The sequence below is a fragment of the Bos grunniens genome, chromosome 11 (assembly GCF_055505025.1).
Source record: "Bos grunniens cultivar Pamir isolate PY7600 chromosome 11, Bosgru_T2T1.0, whole genome shotgun sequence".
NCBI classification, from domain to species: domain Eukaryota; kingdom Metazoa; phylum Chordata; class Mammalia; order Artiodactyla; family Bovidae; genus Bos; species Bos grunniens.
In genome coordinates this window covers 82,814,283-82,833,038 of record NC_141175.1, presented here as the reverse complement: position 1 = coordinate 82,833,038, position 18,756 = coordinate 82,814,283, and the positions used below count along the sequence as shown (strand labels likewise).

The window sequence follows — 18,756 nt, the reverse complement described above, 5'->3', positions numbered from 1 at the left end:
CCCTTGGTATCTCTAATTTTCTTGAAGAGATCTCTCGTCTTTCCCATTCTGTTGTTTTCCTCTATTTGCAGTAATCAGTGAGGAAGGCGTTCTTATCGCTCCTTGCTATTCTTACCCCTTAGCAGCCGTCAGTTTGTTTTCTGCGTCCATAACTCTATTCTGTGTGTAGATAAGTTATTTTATACCTTTTTGTAGATTCCACATATAAGCGATGCAATATGATATTTGCCAAGTACCTTAACAGCTGTTGGATAACATAGTTATTTGTAATATAGAAAGATAGTCCCGATTACTACATTTGTGGTACATTTTCTCCCTTTCTCATCTCCTTTTCCCAACATAGCAATAGACTACAGGATTCATTCTCCCCTGGACTGAGTCTGGAGGTATCTGTGAGAGCATTGTGCATGGCCATATGGTAAAATGGGAGCAGAAAGAAAAAAAGAATAAATTCATAGCTAGTCTCTTTCTTCTTTTTCTTTTTCTCACTACACCTCCTGTTCCCACCCCCAGTAGTGGGCCTTGGAATTCATTTAGCATTACCTCAAATTAATTTTCCTCAAAAATACAGATATATTTTATTCTCAAGTCTCATTTGTGCTCTAATATAAGGTCCACTTTGCCCTTTTCTGTGGTACATGAAGAAATCAGAGGAAAGGCATTGAAAATAGCCTTTTTTCACATACACACTAATATATATAAAATAGATAATCAACAACACCCTATTGTATAGCCCAGGGAACTCTATTCAGTATTCTGTAATAACCTTTACAGGAAAAGAATCTGTAAAAGAATGGATATTGTGTAACTGAATCACTTTGCTTTACACCTGAAACTAACACAACATTTTCTATCAACTATACTCCAAAATAAAAATTAAATTGAAAAAAATAGCATTTATTCAACCCTATTTATCCTTACTGTTTAAGGACAATAAAACTGAAACAGTATCCATAGAACCATATAGAATACTTCCTTCAAGGTAGAAGGTTATGAGAGAAAATTAGAGAACTTGTTCTAAAGTCAGTGGATTGGAAGTAGAGAGAGATTCTTTATTAGTAGCAGTAGGTCTATGGGGTCGCACAGAGTCAGGCACAACTGAAGCAACTTAGCAGCAGCAGCAGGAGAGAAAAAAAAAATAAGCCTGTCAGTTTCTGAGCTCCACAAACAAAAAGGAGAGGGAGAAAGAAAAAGGAGGTTATGCGGAACCAGCCTGAGGTTCCTGAGACATTTCCCCCGAGGATTTGTCTTTTTATATTTGTGACATTACTGTCTTCCACTTCACACCCCTTTTCCATGTGTGAAAGTGAAAGTTGCTCAGTCATGTCCAACTCTTTGCGACCCCATGGACATTCTCCAGACCAGAATACTGTGGTGGATAGCCGTTCCCTTCTCCAAGGGATCTTTCCAACCCAGGGATCAAACCCAGGTCTCCCGCATTGCAGGCGGATTCTTTACCAGCTGAGCCATAAGGGAAGCCCTTTCCATACATAAAAACCAACAATTGAAGACATCTATTAATTAGCTGAGAGCCTTCAGAGCTAGCAATTGAAATGAGTTCTCTCATTTCAGTTTGATGATCTTCCACCATCATCCTTAGTGCGAGCAAGTGACCATATGTGCAGTTGAGGCATCATGGCAGATAGACAGTAAATTCGTTCCAGTACTGGAACCTGGCGAGCGCTGTAGCCATTGCTACAAAGTAGGTCACCAGTTATTATGAAAGGAGATAACTCAAGAACAGTCAGATGGAAAAGGTGATTAGGACAAGGCCTGGGGAAAGGACCTGTCCAGAACCTCCATGCCCTCTCCGGAAATAACACTCTCTCCAAGTCTCCATGTATTCACTGACCCAGAAGCTCTGGATTGAGGATCCTTAAGAAAAAAGAGAGAAGAGTAGTATTATCAGTAATCCTCCCCACTCTCTTTTCTTTTTCTTCCTACTCTCTTCTCTTTCCTAGGCATACATTTTCAGTATCGGGAATGTCAGGAGCAGTATTATATTATCAAAATATTATCAAAACCATGACTTAAATTGTTGACATACATTACCCTACCTCTCTGAGTAGTTTGGATATAAATGCACCCTTCATTGGCCTTAGTGTGCAGGGGCTGGTAAAGGTTCCAAATTGTTTCTATTTTCGTTTTTGTCTGAAAAACTGGTGCCTTACCCTTTGTGCAGAGAAAATCTGCGTAGGCATAAACAGAAAACAGAAAATCTAATCTTGTAAGCTGCTGGGCACATGAAATTTGCTATGTGACTGACCCTATTATGGGCGAACTTGCTGAGAATTTGGTTTCTTCCTTTATATATGGAGTTTTCCATTATGTAAGTAAGGCTGGGAAGGATTTGGTGAGTTTAGTAAAATAAATGTGTAAGAGTGGATTGGAACAGACGTTCATAGTTTTCATTTCTAAATTCTTGCCCCAAATTTTAATAGATTGATCCAGTTTACATATTCCCTGATAAGATATTTCTGTACCCATGGCAGTCTTTATCAACCAAAATTTCAATATACTGTCATAATTGCATCTAATAAAGGGACATTTGGGAATTGCAGAAGTATAATTTCACAGCTAATTCTTTTATTTTAGTGAATAGGAGACAAACAAAAACTGTGTTTTATGCCTCATAAGGAGCTCTCTTGCTTCCAAACCACTTTTTCCTTATCTTAAATGTAAATTAAGGGGAATCTTCAAAGTAATTAGTATTTTCTGTTTCCTGTTTTTCCAGTTTTATAATATTTTCATATATAACCTTGTCTAGCTTAATATATATAGTTTTTAGTATGTAACCTTGTCTATAATGACTTGATACTTGTATGTACTGCAGAATGATTACCGAAATAAGTTTACATGCATCACCTCACAGTTACAATTTTTTTTTCTTGGGATGAGAACTTCTAAGATCTGCTCCCTTCAGTTCAGTTCAGTCACTCAGTCGTGTCCGACTCTTTGCCACCCCATGAATTGCAGCACGCCAGGCCTCCCTGTCCATCACCAACTCTCAGAGTTCACTCAAACTCACGTCCATCGAGTCAGTGATGCCATCCAACCATCTCATCCTCTGTCGTCCCCTTCTCCTCCTGCCCCCAATCCCTCCCAGCATCAGAGTCTTTTCCAATGAGTCAATTCTTCGCATGAGGTGGCCAAAGTACTGGAGTTGCAGCTTTAGCATCATTCCTTCCAAAGAACACCCCGGACTGATCTCCTTCAAAATGGACTGGTTGGATCTCCTTGCAGTCCAAGGGACTCTTAAGAGTCTCTTCCAACACCACAGTTCAAAAGCATCAATTCTTCGGTGCTCGGCTTTCTTCACAGTCCAACTTTCACTTCCATACATGACCACAGGAAAAACCATAGCCTTGACTAGATGGACCTTTGTTGGCAAAGTAATGTCTCTGCTTTTGCATATGCTATCTAGGTTGGTCAGAACTTTCCTTCCAAGGAGTGCTCCCTTAGCAACTTTCAAATATACATTATAGTATATAGTCCCCATGCTCTGCGTTAAATTTCACAGTTGATACCTTTTGACTGCCTTCACACATTTCTTCTACCCCTACCCCCACCTCTGACCACCACCAGTCTGTTCTCTTTCCGTGAATTCTTTTTTTTCTTAGATTCTACATGTAAGTGAGATCTCATAGTATTTGTCTTTCTCTGACTCCTTACACTTAGCTTAATGTCCTCAAGATCCATTCATGTTGCATATGGCAGGATTTCTATCTTTTTAATCCATTGTGTGTACACCACGTCTTCTGTATCCATTCATCCATCTGTGGACACTTACGTTATTTCAGTATTTTCTGTTTCTTACGTGGGTACAAGGTATTTGTTGTTTCCTATATATATGAAATAGTTCAGAGTTTTTCTTTTACGAAAAAATTTCAAGATTCTTTAAGTTGAGGGGGAGGTTGAAAGTATCTGTACCCCCCTTAAAATGTTCATTATTCTTAAATCTTTACCAAGTTCCTTAAAGGAAGTTAGAAACACCATTTCACCAAATATCAACATGTGTACATTTGCACGTTGCTGAGAATATAACGGGATTCCCAGGTGGGTCAGTGGTAAAGAGTCCGCCTGCCAGTGCAGATGTGGGTTCAGTCCCTGGGTCGAGAAGATCCCCTCAAGAAATAGATCAGATCAGTCGCTCAGTCATGTCCGACTCTTTGCTACCCCATGAATCGCAGCACGCCAGGCCTCCGTGTCCATCACCAACTCCCAGAGTTCACTCAGACTCACTTCCCATCGAGTCAGTGATGCCATCCAGCCATCTCATCCTCTGTCGTCCCCTTCTCCTCTTGCCCCCAGTCCCTCCCAGCATCAGAGTCTTTTCCAGTGAGTCAATTCTTCGCATGAGGTGGCCAAAGTCCTGGAGTTTCAGCTTTAGCATCATTCCTTCCAGAGAACACCCAGGGCTGATCTCTTTCAGAATGGACTGGTTGGATCTCCTTGCAGTCCAAGGGACTCTCAAGAGTGTTCTCCAATACCACAGTTTAAAAGCATCAGTTCTTTGGCACTCAGCCTTCTTCACAGTCCAACTCTCACATCCATACATGACCACAGGAAAAACCTTAGCCTTGACTAGACGGACCTTTGTTGGCAAAGTAATGTCTCTGCTATGACCTTCTCCAGTTGAGTTCTCCTATGAATTCTCCAACCCAACTCCAGTATTCTTGCCTGGGAAATCCCATGGACCAGAGGAGGCTGGCGATCTACAGTCCATGGGATCACAAAGAGTCGGACATGACTTAGTACACACACAAGAATATAACATAAATTTCAAAGTCTCCCTGACATTTGATTCTGTACTTAAACAGGCACAGAAAGCCCTCCAAACAGTCTTTATTTGGCAGTCTAGATAAACTTGCTTTTTATGGAAACCTTGTTTCTGTTAGAGTTGAGAATAAAGGGGGGATTTGCAGTTAAGCTTGGATAGACTTGGCCATGATTATGCCTGGAGGTACAGTAGGTTTTTAAATACAAGGATAATTATTTTTCTTGGCAGGTATTTCAAACATTATTTGGCTTAAATTAGAATGTCAGAAATATAGGCCCATGAGAAGGAAATCTTAGACTATAAATTACTTTGTAGGTAAATACTATCTAAAGTAGAGTATTTTTATTCTTGATGAAGCATTTGTTCTTCAGTTTCTCCATTTTCTATGATTCTGTCTTTCTAGGAAGATCTTAAGTGTTTAACAAGGTATTTGTAATGTTTAGAAGTAGGGAAGACTGAATTAAAAATAGAAAAGCTGTATTTCACTTCCCTGCTTTCTGATGGAGAGTTGTAAAACACACCCCTGCATTTTATGATTTCTTACATGGTACTCTCAGACTACTTTTGTTAATTTGACCATGTGTGAGAAAAATAAGCTCACGCTCCCTCTCACCCCTCACCCCCAACTTTTAACTGCCCAAATAAAGCCAGCAATACTCTCAGAAAGTTCACATCTCTCAGATGTTCTTTCTTTCTTGATCACATTAGGGCCATGATAGATAATTGGCTGGATATCCTACTGGACACAGTTGTGTTGTTCAGTGTTTAAAGTATTTTTAGGTGATGAATGTTGATGTGAGCCGAGGCAGTTGACCTGAATAGCAAGTTTGTTGGAGCTCTGCTCCCAGCTCTGCTGAATCAGGAAAGGTCTACTCCAAAACTTGCAGGCCCTTTCCTTTCCCCTTGCCAGAGATACCTATCTGTTAAGTTATTTATGCCACTAGCTGCCTCACACTGAGAAATACTGAGAGTCAACTATAGCATAATTTTTTTTAAGATACCAAAGCCCTACACATTTTAGTTAATATTAACAATATAATGACAGCTCAAATGGTAAATGAGCAATCTCAGTTAACATCTTCTCTGAGATGATACTTCACATACCATAAAATTTTATCATTTTAAAATGTACAATTCAGTGATGTTTAATATATTCAGAGTTGTGTAATTATCACCGCTGTCTAACTTCAAAATATTTTTATCACCTCAAAATGAAACACTGTGCCCGTTAGCAGTCCCTTCCCATTCCTCTCTCTCCTCAGTCACTAGCAACCGCTTACCTTCTTTGGATTTGCCTGTCGGACAGTTCATGTAAATGGAATCATAAAATATGTTGTCTTTTGTGAACAGCTTCTTTGAGTTGCATCTTAATGTTTTTAGGTTCATCCATGTTATTTCATGTATTAGTACCTTATTCCTTTTTGTCACTGAATAATACCACATTTTGTTTTTCCGTTTGTCAGCTGATGAGCAATTTTATTAGAAAATGAACAGTTTTTTTCCAGTTTGTTGAGGTATAATTGACACATAACTTTGTATAAGGTATACAATAAGTTGATTTGCTATATGTTTATCTTGCAAAATGATTGCCACAATAAGTTAACATCCATCACTTCACAAAGTTAGAGATTTTTCTCTTGTGCTGAGAACTTTTAAGATGTACTGTCTTAGCATCTTCAAATATATGATACTCTATTGTTAACTGTAGTCACCATATTATACATTAAATTCTCAGAACTTATAGCTGGAACTTTGTACCTTTAACCACCTTCATCCATTTCCCCCACTGAATAGTTTTTAAATTTAATTTCCCCCCCCCCCAAGGGGAATCTAAGGTGTATTTTATTGACTGACTGGTCATGTTTAAACCAGGCTCTACCTGGTCATTATGAACCTAGTAATTAGTCTGCAAGATACCATCTTCCAAAAAGCTTTTACTGTGTTTTTTTTTCTTTTAAACAGAGTATTTAAAATAAATTTTGTTTTGCACATTGCATACAAGCTGCCCCTGCTTTCTATTTATTCATTTATTTTAAATTTTTTTAATTGGAGGATACTTGCTTTACAATGTTGTGTTGGCTTCTGCCGTACAACGTCATGAATCAGCAATAAGTATACATTTATCTCTTCCCTCTTGAGCCTCCCTCCCAGCCCATGCCCCTTCTTACCCCCTAGGTCATCACAGAGCAGCAGGCTGAGCTCCCTTATCTCTGGGAAGAGCTTCTCTGAGTAAGGCATCATGAATACCAAGGAAAAGGGCTTGAGTACCAAACTCTGTTATCTTCACTCTTAAGAAAGAGGCTTTGATTATATTTTTATGCCTGCCTTGTTCCTTCCTGGGTACTTGTGAAAGTGCTGAGAGCATACCAGAAACCTGGGTCATCGTTCAGCTTTCACACTGGTATAGCTGTCAGTTTTTAAAATACTTCTCTGCTTGGTCAAAAGCCACTGCTCCAAGCCACCAGTGCCTCTTCTGCCCCACACCTTCCCTAGTATCTCAGCAAATAAAAGGGGTTATCCTTGGCAGAGCAGAAGGCCTGTGGGTCAGCAGTGGTTAAATGTTAAACATTATGCCTGTTGCCCCAGGAGGAAGTGAAGGCTCTTTTGCAAACTTAAAGGAACACTGAATATAAGAGACTTGAGTTCCTGTCACAGCTTTGTCACTAGCTAACCATGTGGTATTGGTTAAGCCAGTTCTATACCTATGTGCTTAGTTATAAAATTAGAGGAGTAATATCTACCTTAACTGTTGAATGAGATGATTGTAAGAGATAGTAAAGTTCTGAGGCTAATATATCCCCTCTTGTCTGTGGAATTGTCACTACTTTAGCCTACCTTTTTGTAAGAATATATTTTGAATTATTTTCAGAGTAACTAAATATTGGCATGAATGCCAAATATTGTATTAAGCTTTGATATCTGCCTTGCAGAAAAATTGGCTGGAAATAGATTTTTGATCGTTGAGTCATGAGAACTTTTGATTATTTACTCTGTAGTTCTGCTAAAGTTTTTTCCCAAAAAGACACTAAAATCTGATGGAAAATGTTATGACTAGTGTTTCTGTTTTACCCCTCATTATGTTAGGTGTTTATCAGATCAGCAAACAAATCAAAGCTCATGATGGCAGTGTGTTCACACTTTGTCAGATGAGAAATGGGATGTTATTAACTGGAGGTGGGAAAGACAGAAAAATAATTCTGTGGGATCATGATCTGAATCCTGAAAGAGAAATAGAGGTAAGGATGAAAATAGAACATAAACATTTTAAAATGTTAAACCCTCTATAAACTCATGTCTTTTGTCCCACATTAAGATAACTTACACTTTTCTGGAAAATTTGGAATACATTCTTGTCATTTCATTCCCTTGAAATAAACCAGGAAAAAAGGACTATTCACTAAGCCAAATAATTTGAAAGAATAAGAAAAATGGGCAGAATAGTTAACTTGCTTACTTATTTCTGACATTATTTTTTAGTGACCCCAAAATAACCACATAACCATATAAACTTAAAATTTGCCAGACATTTATCAAATATTATATTCTACTCCATGGTATACAAGATGACCAGCTTAATTTTAAAACTCAAAAATAATCTTTTAAATGATGGGCTTAATAATAATTGCTGATTATATCTCTGTATATGTCAGCTTCATGGTATAAATGAAGTATATGCATAAAACCTAACAGGTTTTATGTGTTCAGTGAAAGTTGAATTGAGATCTCAAGAAATGAAATGGTTTAGAATAGTGTTTTAGATCACTGATTGTCAGAGCAAAGGCAAATCTCACAGTTCAATAATGCTTCTATTTGTTGGTAACTTTAACTTTGAATTTACTCTCAGCTTTTTCCACTTATAACATGCTTTGCAGACAAAATCTCTTAAAAAGAGAATTCTGACGTACTGCTCTTGGATTTTATTTCCAAGAAGATATATCCCCATATTATAGATAAAGAAATTTGTCTCAGCCTAAATGGCTTACCCAAAATAATATAACCAATAAGTAACAAAATCAAGCCACAGTCTTCATGTAGTCTCTCAGAACTTATTCCTTTATCCCTTACTCATAATCCTTAACTCTTGAAATCATATAAAATGTGAATTTAAAATTGAAGCAAAGAATGTTGATAATCCATTATAACTTCTGTGTATAAAATATAAATGTCTGAATAAATAATTTATTAACATAAAATTACCTTGTACTTTCAAATTTGAAATTCTGTCATTTATTACCACATAATTGTGTACAGCTATAACTTCAGTCTTCAGGTTGATTAATGCATTGAATTATGTGTATGGTGACTTTATAAATTATTTTTTAGGTTCCTGATCAGTATGGAACAATCAGAGCTGTAGCAGAAGGAAAGGCAGATCAATTTTTGGTCGGCACATCACGAAACTTTATTTTACGAGGAACATTTAATGATGGCTTCCAAATAGAAGTACAGGTAAGCTGTCTGATTTTAACCATTAACTGAATATTTTGATGATACCCTTTATTTCTTATAACAATGGGTATGTTTCTTTTTCAGGGTCATACAGATGAGCTTTGGGGTCTTGCCACACATCCCTTCAAAGACTTGCTCTTGACTTGTGCTCAGGACAGACAGGTGTGCATGTGGAACTCAGTAGAACACAGACTGGAATGGACCAGGCTTCTAGATGTGAGTAAAGCAAAATGTGATTATAATTTTCCCACAGAAACTCCCCAAACTGGCAGTTGGTAGCAGCAAAGCAAAAAGGACTCAGTATTGGTTAAAACCAAGTTTATTGCTATAGTTCAGTAAAGAGGAAGGGATAAGGGGGAGAGTGTTTAGTTACAAAGTACATCATGAACCCACTCCAAAGAAGCAAGTTAACAGGATAGAAGCTCAACTTTTCTGTCAGGTTCAGTAGTAAAAATCAAGAATATTTCACATCTTTATGGAGCGTTAATTGTTACAGAAATGTTTGGGCCGCTGGTGGTGGGGCAGTTGGGTTCAGTAAGTACTGCTCACTAACGGATCTACTGTCTTCTTTTTGAGTTGGTCTCTTACTGTATTTTCTCCCTCCCCCACCCAGATATTCACCTTTTCTAGCCTGAAAGGTGTATACACGTTCTTTGCAGACTCTAAAGAACTGTACAAATGTTTGTTGTTACCTTATTATTGTTCCACTGCCTAGCTGCAAGCTGGTGGTCCTTTCCCCTTACCACTCTGCCAGCATGTCCCCTTCCTGCTCTGAAATTCTTTTTCCTCTTATGTCCATGTGGTATTCCCATTGGCTGTAGTAAAGTTGATTGAGATTCCATGTTTATGTGAAACAAGTTATTTTCAAATGTTTTGCCACTCTTCCCATAGATCTAGGGAGACTTTCTCATGTACTCCCCAACAGCTGTCTGTCTCTCTTCTAGGAACCAGGACACTGTGCAGATTTTCATCCAAGTGGCACAGTGGTGGCCATAGGAACGCACTCAGGCAGGTAGGGTCTTTAAGGGAAATGTGAGCTGAGTAACCTTAAGTGGTGGGATGTTTAACCATTATTCAGGAATGTTCTCTATCTGATCTGGAGAATTGATCTTTTAAGTGGCACAGTTTTATACTTTTTGCTCTTTTCTGTTATGTATACTCATTTAATCACTCAGTAATTTTTTGTTGAGGACCTACCATTTGTTAGACCCAATTGTGAGGGTTCAGGCTACATCACAGTACAAAGCAAAAATCCCTGCCCCCATGGAGTTCACACTTTAATGTGTGTCAGGGGTGGCGGCAGAATAAAAAAAGAAGCCTTAACTAATTACGTTAGTTATTAACTAATTAAGTTAGAAAAATGAAGAGCTATGATGGGGGAGGGTTGAACATAGTAAGAGGGATCTGGAAGGGTACAGTTACAAAATGATATCCTGATAGGGAGGTCAGGATAGGCTTCACTAAGGAAGGAGGCAGTTCAGCAAACTTGACCCTCTCTTGTGACATTTTCTGTGGTATCAGAAAACTTCTGTCCTCGTTATCTTTAAAAAGGGAAGGAAATCGAATCTGAAATAACCCAGTTGAGCTTTTGTTTGAGCTATAGCTTTTTCCCTTCTTGAATGCTGCACAGGTAAATAATAAAGGTATGTTTCTTGAAATTGTTATTAATTACTTATCTTTGCAGACCTTATATAGTACCTTTCCAAGACTATTAAGTAATATATATTTATTATCTATATTTTTTAATTGTCCTTTTTATTGCCTCTGCTAGTAAGTAGCCCTCATCACAAATAGCTTATTTTTTAAAGAGGCAGAGGAAAAATATAAAGTCAGTTTTCAAAAGTTAAACCCATTAAAAATGTGGCAGGCTGATTTCTAATAAGGTGAAAGTATTGTGAACACACATAAATATTTTTATGACTGTAACAAATATTTCAAATCATCCAGTTTATTCCAGTACAGTCACTCAGTAGTGTCCAACTCTTTGTGTCCCCATGGACTGCAGCACGCCAGGCTTCCCTGTCCATCACCAACTCTCAGAGCTTATTCAAACTCACATCCATCGAGTCAGTGATGCCATCCAACCATCTCATCCTCTGTCGTCCCCTTTTCCTCCCGCCTTCAATCTTTGCCAGCATCAGGGTCTTTTCTAATGAGTCAGTTCTTCCTATCAGGTGGCCAAAGTATTGGAGCATCAGCTTCAGCATCAGTCCTTCCAGTGAATATTCAGGACTGATTTCCTTTAGGATGGACTGGTTGGATCTCCTTGCAGTCCAAGAGATGGACTCTTAAGAGTCTTCTCCAACACCACAGTTCAAAAGTATCAATTCTTCGGCACTCAGCTTTCTTTATAGTCCAACTCTCACATCCATACATGACTACTGGAAAAACCATAGCTTTGACTAGATGGTTTATTTAATTCCACTTTACTTAATTCTAACTAAATTTAGCCATTTAGAGTTTTTTTTTTTTTTAATCAAGTTTTCCCCTTTGGCTGTTAGATACAAACCTAATACCTCTGGAAAATCAAAACATTTTCAAAATCCTCATTTATAGTGCTCAGAATCATGGAAGAACAGGTCTTTAAGGTAAAGATAAACTTTGAAGTGTGGGTATGTAATTAGAGATGTTATTTGAGTGGTTCTGAAATAGTGGAGTTTTAGAATTAGGCTGCTTGGGAGCGTAATTGGTGATAACTTGGAAATATAGATGGCTTTCCTATCTCAGATTTCCTCAAAATACATGTCAGTAATAGATTGTTGCTTGGACTAAACAGGCATATGTCAGGCCACTTTGTAGAATCTGAAGGAATTTATTTTCTGTTTTACAAAAAATGTATGTCTTGAGCATATAAGAATCTCCTAAACTATAGTGGTGAACTGGTTTTCAGGAAACCACAAAAGAGTTTACTTCAGATTTATTTTGGGGGCAGCTGAACAGATATTACAAATGCTAATATCAATGAAACAGTAGGAATAAGAGCTACCGTTTTTTCACAGTCTGATGACACACCTTGTACTAAATTATTTTCATATTTGACTTTAAATTTTAACAAGAATGCAGCAAATGTTCATTACTATCTCCTTTGCACAAACAGGAAACCCAAGACCCAAGTCACATGAGTCACTTGTGCTTGAGCTGGGATTTAACTCAGGTTCTATATGATTCAAGTTCTATATGGTTTTAAAGCTTGTCTCTTTCCAGGACTCCACCAGTACTCTTTTGAGATGTGTTTATAGTGTTTGTAGTATTACTTAGAAATGTTACAAAGAAAGTTTTATCTTTGAAGGTTGAATCACTGTCTGACATAGTGTTTTAAAAGCATTTACTGTGTATAATAAGGAGTTCAACACTGAGTGAAGTAGTGCTAGAAGGACTTGAATCATTAAGACTCAACCCCTTATTGGATGCATGTACATACAGAGCCCCAGTTTTTCATGACAAGCAGATCTGATGAAACTTACTGAAGTTACTTGCTAACATTTAGTATAACTGTGAAGTCATCATTAACAAATTTAAAAGGAAAAGTTACTTAATGTAAGTGACTTAGCTAAGCCAGTTGTTTCATCTTGGAATTGTGAGTAGGAAAAACCTTATGAATGAGAGTGATATAACTCAAAAGTGCTGTCAGTTAATTCTTTCTAGTGTAGAGTTGGGGATTATTTAAAATCTAGGGGAGATTTTATACTGTAGTTATCAGTATTCATTTTCCTGCCTTTGATTCTTAGAGAACTTTTCTTATTTATTATTATTTTTTTTGCATGGGTGTGTGAACACCTGGCTCTATTGTCTAAAACAATATTCCACGATGTAACCATTCAGATTATTATCACTGACCCTAAGCCTGCAAAAAATCACACTGAGGGCAAGAATTTTTTTTTTTTAATACAGCACGTTATCCAAATTGTTCATGATCCAGAAAAGGTGACTAGCAACATGTTTAAAGATGTGTTCATGTCTGTATCTAGAAATCTACTTGTAATCAAGAAGTAACCACAAGTATGAATAAATTATCACAATGATAAATTTATCATTTTAAAAGATTATATTATGAATACAATTTCTAAGGGAAAAAATGAAATGCATGGCCCTACATGGACATACTGCTTCCATAACATTGCTATTCCTTATATGTTAATAGTAAAGAGTCTTTTTAACAGCTTTATTGAGATATCATTCATATACCTTAAAATTCACCCTTTTAAAGTATACAGTGCAGTAGTTTTCAAGAAGTTCACAGCATTGTGGAACTTTCATCACAAGCTACTTGCAGAACATTTTCATTAACCCTGAAAGAATGTACACGATAGCAGTCATTCCTCATTATCCCCACCCACTTCCAGCCCTGAGTAACTGGTCTACCTTCTATTTCTATAGGTTTGCCTCTTCTAGACATTTCATATAAATACAATCATATAATTGTGATTTGTGACTAGTTTCTTTCACGTAACATGTTTTGAAGGTTCATGCATGTTGTACAGCATGTATCAGCATTTCATTCCCTTTTGTCACCAAACATCCCATTGTATGGCTGTACCTCAAATAACCATCTGAATTAATATTTCCATTTTATGACTGCTGTGAGTAGTGCTGCCGTAAGCAGTCATACACAAGCTTTTGTGTGGACAAATGTTTTCTCTTCTCTTGGGTATACACCAAGGAGTAGAGTGAACTATGTTTAAAGCATTTTAAGGAGCTTCCAAATTGTTTTCCACAACAGCTATACCATTTTACAATTCTGCCAATAAAATATAAGGGTTCCAATTTCTCTACATCCTTGCCAACAGTTGTCATTGCCTGTGTGTTGATTATAGCTGTCCTAATGGCTGTGAAGTGCTTTTTCATTGTTTTAATTTGTGTTTCTCTGATGGCTAATGACGTTGAGTATCTTTTTCATGTGTTTATTAGTTATTTATGTATAGACTCTTTAGAGATATGTTTGTTCATGTCCTGTGCCTATCTTTGAATTGATTTGTCTTTTTATTGTTAGTTGTAAGGGCTATAAATTTATATATTCTGGATATAGTACCTCATCAGATGTATGACTTGCAAGTATTTTCTGTCATTCCAGTGCTGTCTTTTCACTTTCTTTCTTTCTTTCTTTTTCTAATATTTATTTGCCTGTGTTGGGTCTTAGTTGTGGCACCCAGGGCCTTTCATTACAGCGAGTGGTCTCCCTAGTTGTTGGCATGGTGTGCAGGCTGAGTTGCCCCACAGCATGTGAGATCTTAGTTCCCCAACCAGGGCTCAAAAACAAGTCCCCTGCATTGCAAGGCGGAGTCTTAACCACTGGACTTCTAGCGGAAGTCCCTCTTTTAACTTTCCTAATGGTAAAGTTTATTGCATTAAAGTTTAAAATTTTCATATTGTCCCATTTATCTGTTCTTTCTCTTGGTCTTAAACATTTACTACAACATTTTCTTCCAAGAATTTTATAGTTTTAGCTCTTACCTTGAGATCTTGATTTATTCTGAGTTAATCTTTGTGTAGATATCCAACCTCATTCTCTGCATGTGGATATCCAGTGTTGCGGCACTGTTTTGTTTTGATTTGTTTAGCACTGTTTCTTGAAAAGACTTTTCTTGCTGCAATGAAGACTTGAAACCCTTGTTGAAAATCAGTTGACCATAACTGGGTTTCAGTCTGGATTCTCACTTATATTTCATTGATCTCTATGTTCATATTATGCAATACTGGTCTTGATTATTATAGCTTTGCATTATGTTTTGAATTGAGAAATGTGAGTCCTCCAACTTTGTTCTTTTTCAGGGTGGTTTTAGCTATTGAGGATTCCTTGAATTCTATGCGAATTTTAAGATCAGCTTGTCAGTTTCTGCAAAGAAGCCTTGATAAGGATTGTTTTCTTCTTTATAGATCAATTTGAATATGTCACTATTTTAACAATATTAAGGCTTCCAATTTATGAACAGGTGTTTTTCCATTTATTTAGGTCTTCAGTTTTCTTCAAAGATGTTTTTAGGGTACAAATTTGTACATTTGTTAAATTGTACCAAAGTGTTTCATTTTCTTGATGCCATTTTTAATGAAATTGTTTTCTCAATTTCATTTTTAAAATATTCATTGCTGGTATATATAAATACAACTGCTTTTTGCATATTGATCTTGTATTACTTGAATAAACAAGCAGTAATACTTGAAGATCAACAGAGAAATTACTGTGAACCTGAGTGGTCAGAGAGCACCTCCCAAAGGAGGTGGAGCTGGTCCTGCCTTGTAGGAGTTCTGAGGTCTTAAGAAGGCAGTGAAGAGTTAGGAGCTCATATCAGGCAGGGGAAGTGGATTGAGCCAACACAAGAAACTATGAGCTAACTGAAATAGAACATTCCTTAAGGCCTCTTGATAGCTAAACAGTGGAATCCAAACTTCTTAGCCTGGCCTTTAAAGCCCATTAAAAATCTTTCCTTCACCATTCCAGCCAGAGTGGTTAAGTTGTTATCCTTCAGATACACCTCAACCCTTTCTGTCCTTTCTTACCTATATTCCTCTCCACCTGATTCTTACCACATTTGATACGATGAAATCCTAAACTACCCCCACATCCTCAGTGATTACTCCCTGCTCTGAAACTTCATGATCCTTCATGATCATAAAAGCAGTTGGAAAAAAGTTACAAACCTGCCACGCAGAGGATACACTTTATATGATGATGAATAATTTTTAATGCATTTTATGAACAGATATAGATTCATTTAGAGACTTTAACATGTGATAACTTTCCAGCTCTGAAATCTTATGATTCTCCTTTTGCCACTAAAGAAATCAATGTATGGTGTTTATTTTTTTTTTTTAAGTCATCAAATTATGGTGGTAGTGTGTGTGGTTATTTGACTCACACTCAGATTAGTTTAAATATATGGCCAAAGATTTCCCACCTCTGATGCTGAGCAGTTCCATTTAGAAAGATCCTTTAGGCCACATAGAGCCCCATAATGATTCTTTGAAGCAGAAGCTTGGTTCCAGTATATATACTGTAGATTAGAATGAGAGTCCAATTCAGCACAGTGAAAACTTAAATTATTTATGTGTAGAAAATTTCCTTTCCTTCTCCATACTCTCGTTAAGGATAGAGGTCCTGAGCTAGAAAGTCTTTTCTAAAGGTAGAATGTAAATTCATGCACTGAAAAGGGTGGGAGCCTTAAAATTACTGCTGTATAGTTTTCACAACAAAGTTATTTTAATTATTACTGAAAATTACTCGCCACAAGTGAAAGAATTAATCTCTGGTAGCTTCCCACATAGCTCAGCTGGTAAAGAATCTGCCTGCAGTGCAGAAGATCCCAGTTTGATTACTGGGTCTGGAAGTTCCCCTGGAGAAAGGCATAGCAACCCACTCTAGTATTCTTGCCTGGAGAATACTCATGGACTGAGGAGCCTGACGGGCTACAGTCCAGGGGGTTGCAAAGAGTCATATAACTGAGCGACTAGGCGCACACGTGTACAATTCAAGAAATAGAAAAAGTAAGCAGAGGGCTTTCTGGGTGTTTTTTTTTTTTAATTGTTGTTGTTTGTTTCTTTTTTGAGAGCTACTATCTCTCACCAGTAAATAACTCAGTTTTAGGTTCTACATATTGTATACCAACAGACATTCTGGAGGTTTTTTTATTGCCTTTTTTTTTTTTTCTATGTGGGATCATAGTTCCCTGACCAGGAATCAGACCCATTCCCCCCGTGCAGTGGAAGTAGAGTCCTAACCGCTGGACCACCAGGAAATTCCCTTTTTTTTTTTTTTTAAATTACTTTTAAAGAGAGTTTTTAGAGCAGTAAAATTGTTTTCTGTTTTCCTAGGAAGATTGAACTGGAAACAATATCAGTCAAGGCTTCTTCAAAATAAAAATTGGTAATTTTAAATGCCTAAGTATAGTGAAGTGTTTACGTAAACTCATTACAAACTTAAAGCCCACAGAGCAGTGTTGTGTCTCATTGTTCTTCAGGCATATCTGTTCACTCTTAAGTTGGAATATTTTGTTCCCTTACTCTGAAAAGGAATTATAATTTGTTCCTTCACTTGGCATCAGCTTTGGCATTTCTTGGCTAAAGAGTAGTTTCATGGTGGCAGCCATAAAAATTGATGAATGAATTACACTCTCAGAAGAAACCTGTAATCTCTGCGTACTGTCCAATTGCAATAAAGTATGTTCCTTATGCACCTTTGAAGTAGAAATGATCAAACCGTGAGCCCAGGGCTTCAAAGTGCCAGTTTCCTGCTGATTGGCTTTTCATAAACTTGGATATTTACAAATAGAAGCTATTTCTCTTACCTGAGTAAAAGGCAGAATTATTAATTAGTTTAGTACCTAGAAATTTCAACCCATAACCCACAAGTTATTTGAAGGAATAGTGGTCTCTTCTCAGATATTTATTATAATGCGTCAAGATTAAAAGGAACTGTCATTATGACTCCTGCTATTGAATTTAGTGGAACTTTTCCCATCTGAATAATTAAGAACAAAACTTACTGCTCATTTGTCCCATTCAGTTCCATGAAATTAAGGTAGTGATTTTATTTTTCTAATTTTGTCCCATTCTTTCCACTCCAACCATTTCTTCCTGCACTGCATTTCAGCTACATAATTCTTACTAAAACAGCATCTGTCATGTTTGAGACATTTTATATTTGTTCATTTGTCCATTCTGTAAATATTTATTTAGTGCCTGATCTGAGCCAGGCAGTCTCAACTCTGAGCTCCTCCAACTAACTGTGCCTGCTGTCTGTAACCTGCTCCTGTCCTTTATCTGTCCTTTAGTTGTCCTTCCTTAGTTCCCAGTCTTTGCTTTGTACTCCGTATCTCACCCTGCTCTTAGAAGAGGGTCTGATGAGAGTCACTTAGTATGTAGTTGGATATAAATCATTGTTTTACCTATCAAGAGGCCTTTTACATTTTGACTTTTCCTATAAATGTGATTGAAAAACTGCTTTTCAGAGAACTTAAGCGGTTGCCTATGCTGGTGTTGGGGTTATTGGAGAGGTACAGTGCCCCCTGCTGGTCCCTTTGAAATCTCACCAAATGAATGGCCTGCCTTTCCCTCCCACCGTCATACTATCCATGCTTCTTCTACCTCCATGGCAGTGCAGCTGTCACTCCTCCTGCGTGAACTGCCTGTAATTCACCCTCAATGTGCAGCTCAACCCATATTCTACTGATACATCCTCCCTAAAGGTTTTTCTATGCCTATTCATTTTTATGCTATTCAATTTCTGTGCTGTTCATTTTCCTTGAGTTCCTCCTACTATACATAGTCACCATCGATGAGATTAGCACTTAATTGTGCTTTATTTTCTTAATATAAATTTGTTTTAATTGGAGGCTAATTACTTTACAATATTGTATTGGTTTTGCCATACATCAACATGAATCCTGTGCTTTGTTTTAATTAGCTCATTTCCTTTTCCCTGGCTCTAGTGTAATTTTCAAAAACACTGATCATCTTGTCATTTTCTATTTGGACAGCGCCTCTCAAAGAGCACCCTTGGTATTTGGTGAATACCTAAATAGAAATGAGAACAT

General features: G+C 37.3%; 1 protein-coding gene across 15 annotated transcripts in view; it reads left to right on the top strand.

Annotated features, from left to right (window-relative positions):
- The window catches only part of EML4 (EMAP like 4), a 155,081-nt gene that overhangs the window by 120,521 nt on the left and 15,804 nt on the right, over positions 1–18,756 (top strand). For 13 of the 15 annotated variants that reach the window (XM_086327287.1, XM_086327285.1, XM_086327282.1 and 10 more), the window contains 4 exons: positions 7,865–8,016; positions 9,104–9,229; positions 9,314–9,445; positions 10,174–10,241. In XM_086327287.1, coding sequence (XP_086183413.1) covers positions 7,865–8,016; positions 9,104–9,229; positions 9,314–9,445; positions 10,174–10,241 — 478 coding nt within the window. The remainder of the gene's footprint in view (positions 1–7,864; positions 8,017–9,103; positions 9,230–9,313; positions 9,446–10,173; positions 10,242–18,756) is intronic. The other 2 variants (XR_015137088.1, XR_015137087.1) reach the window with 1 other exon arrangement.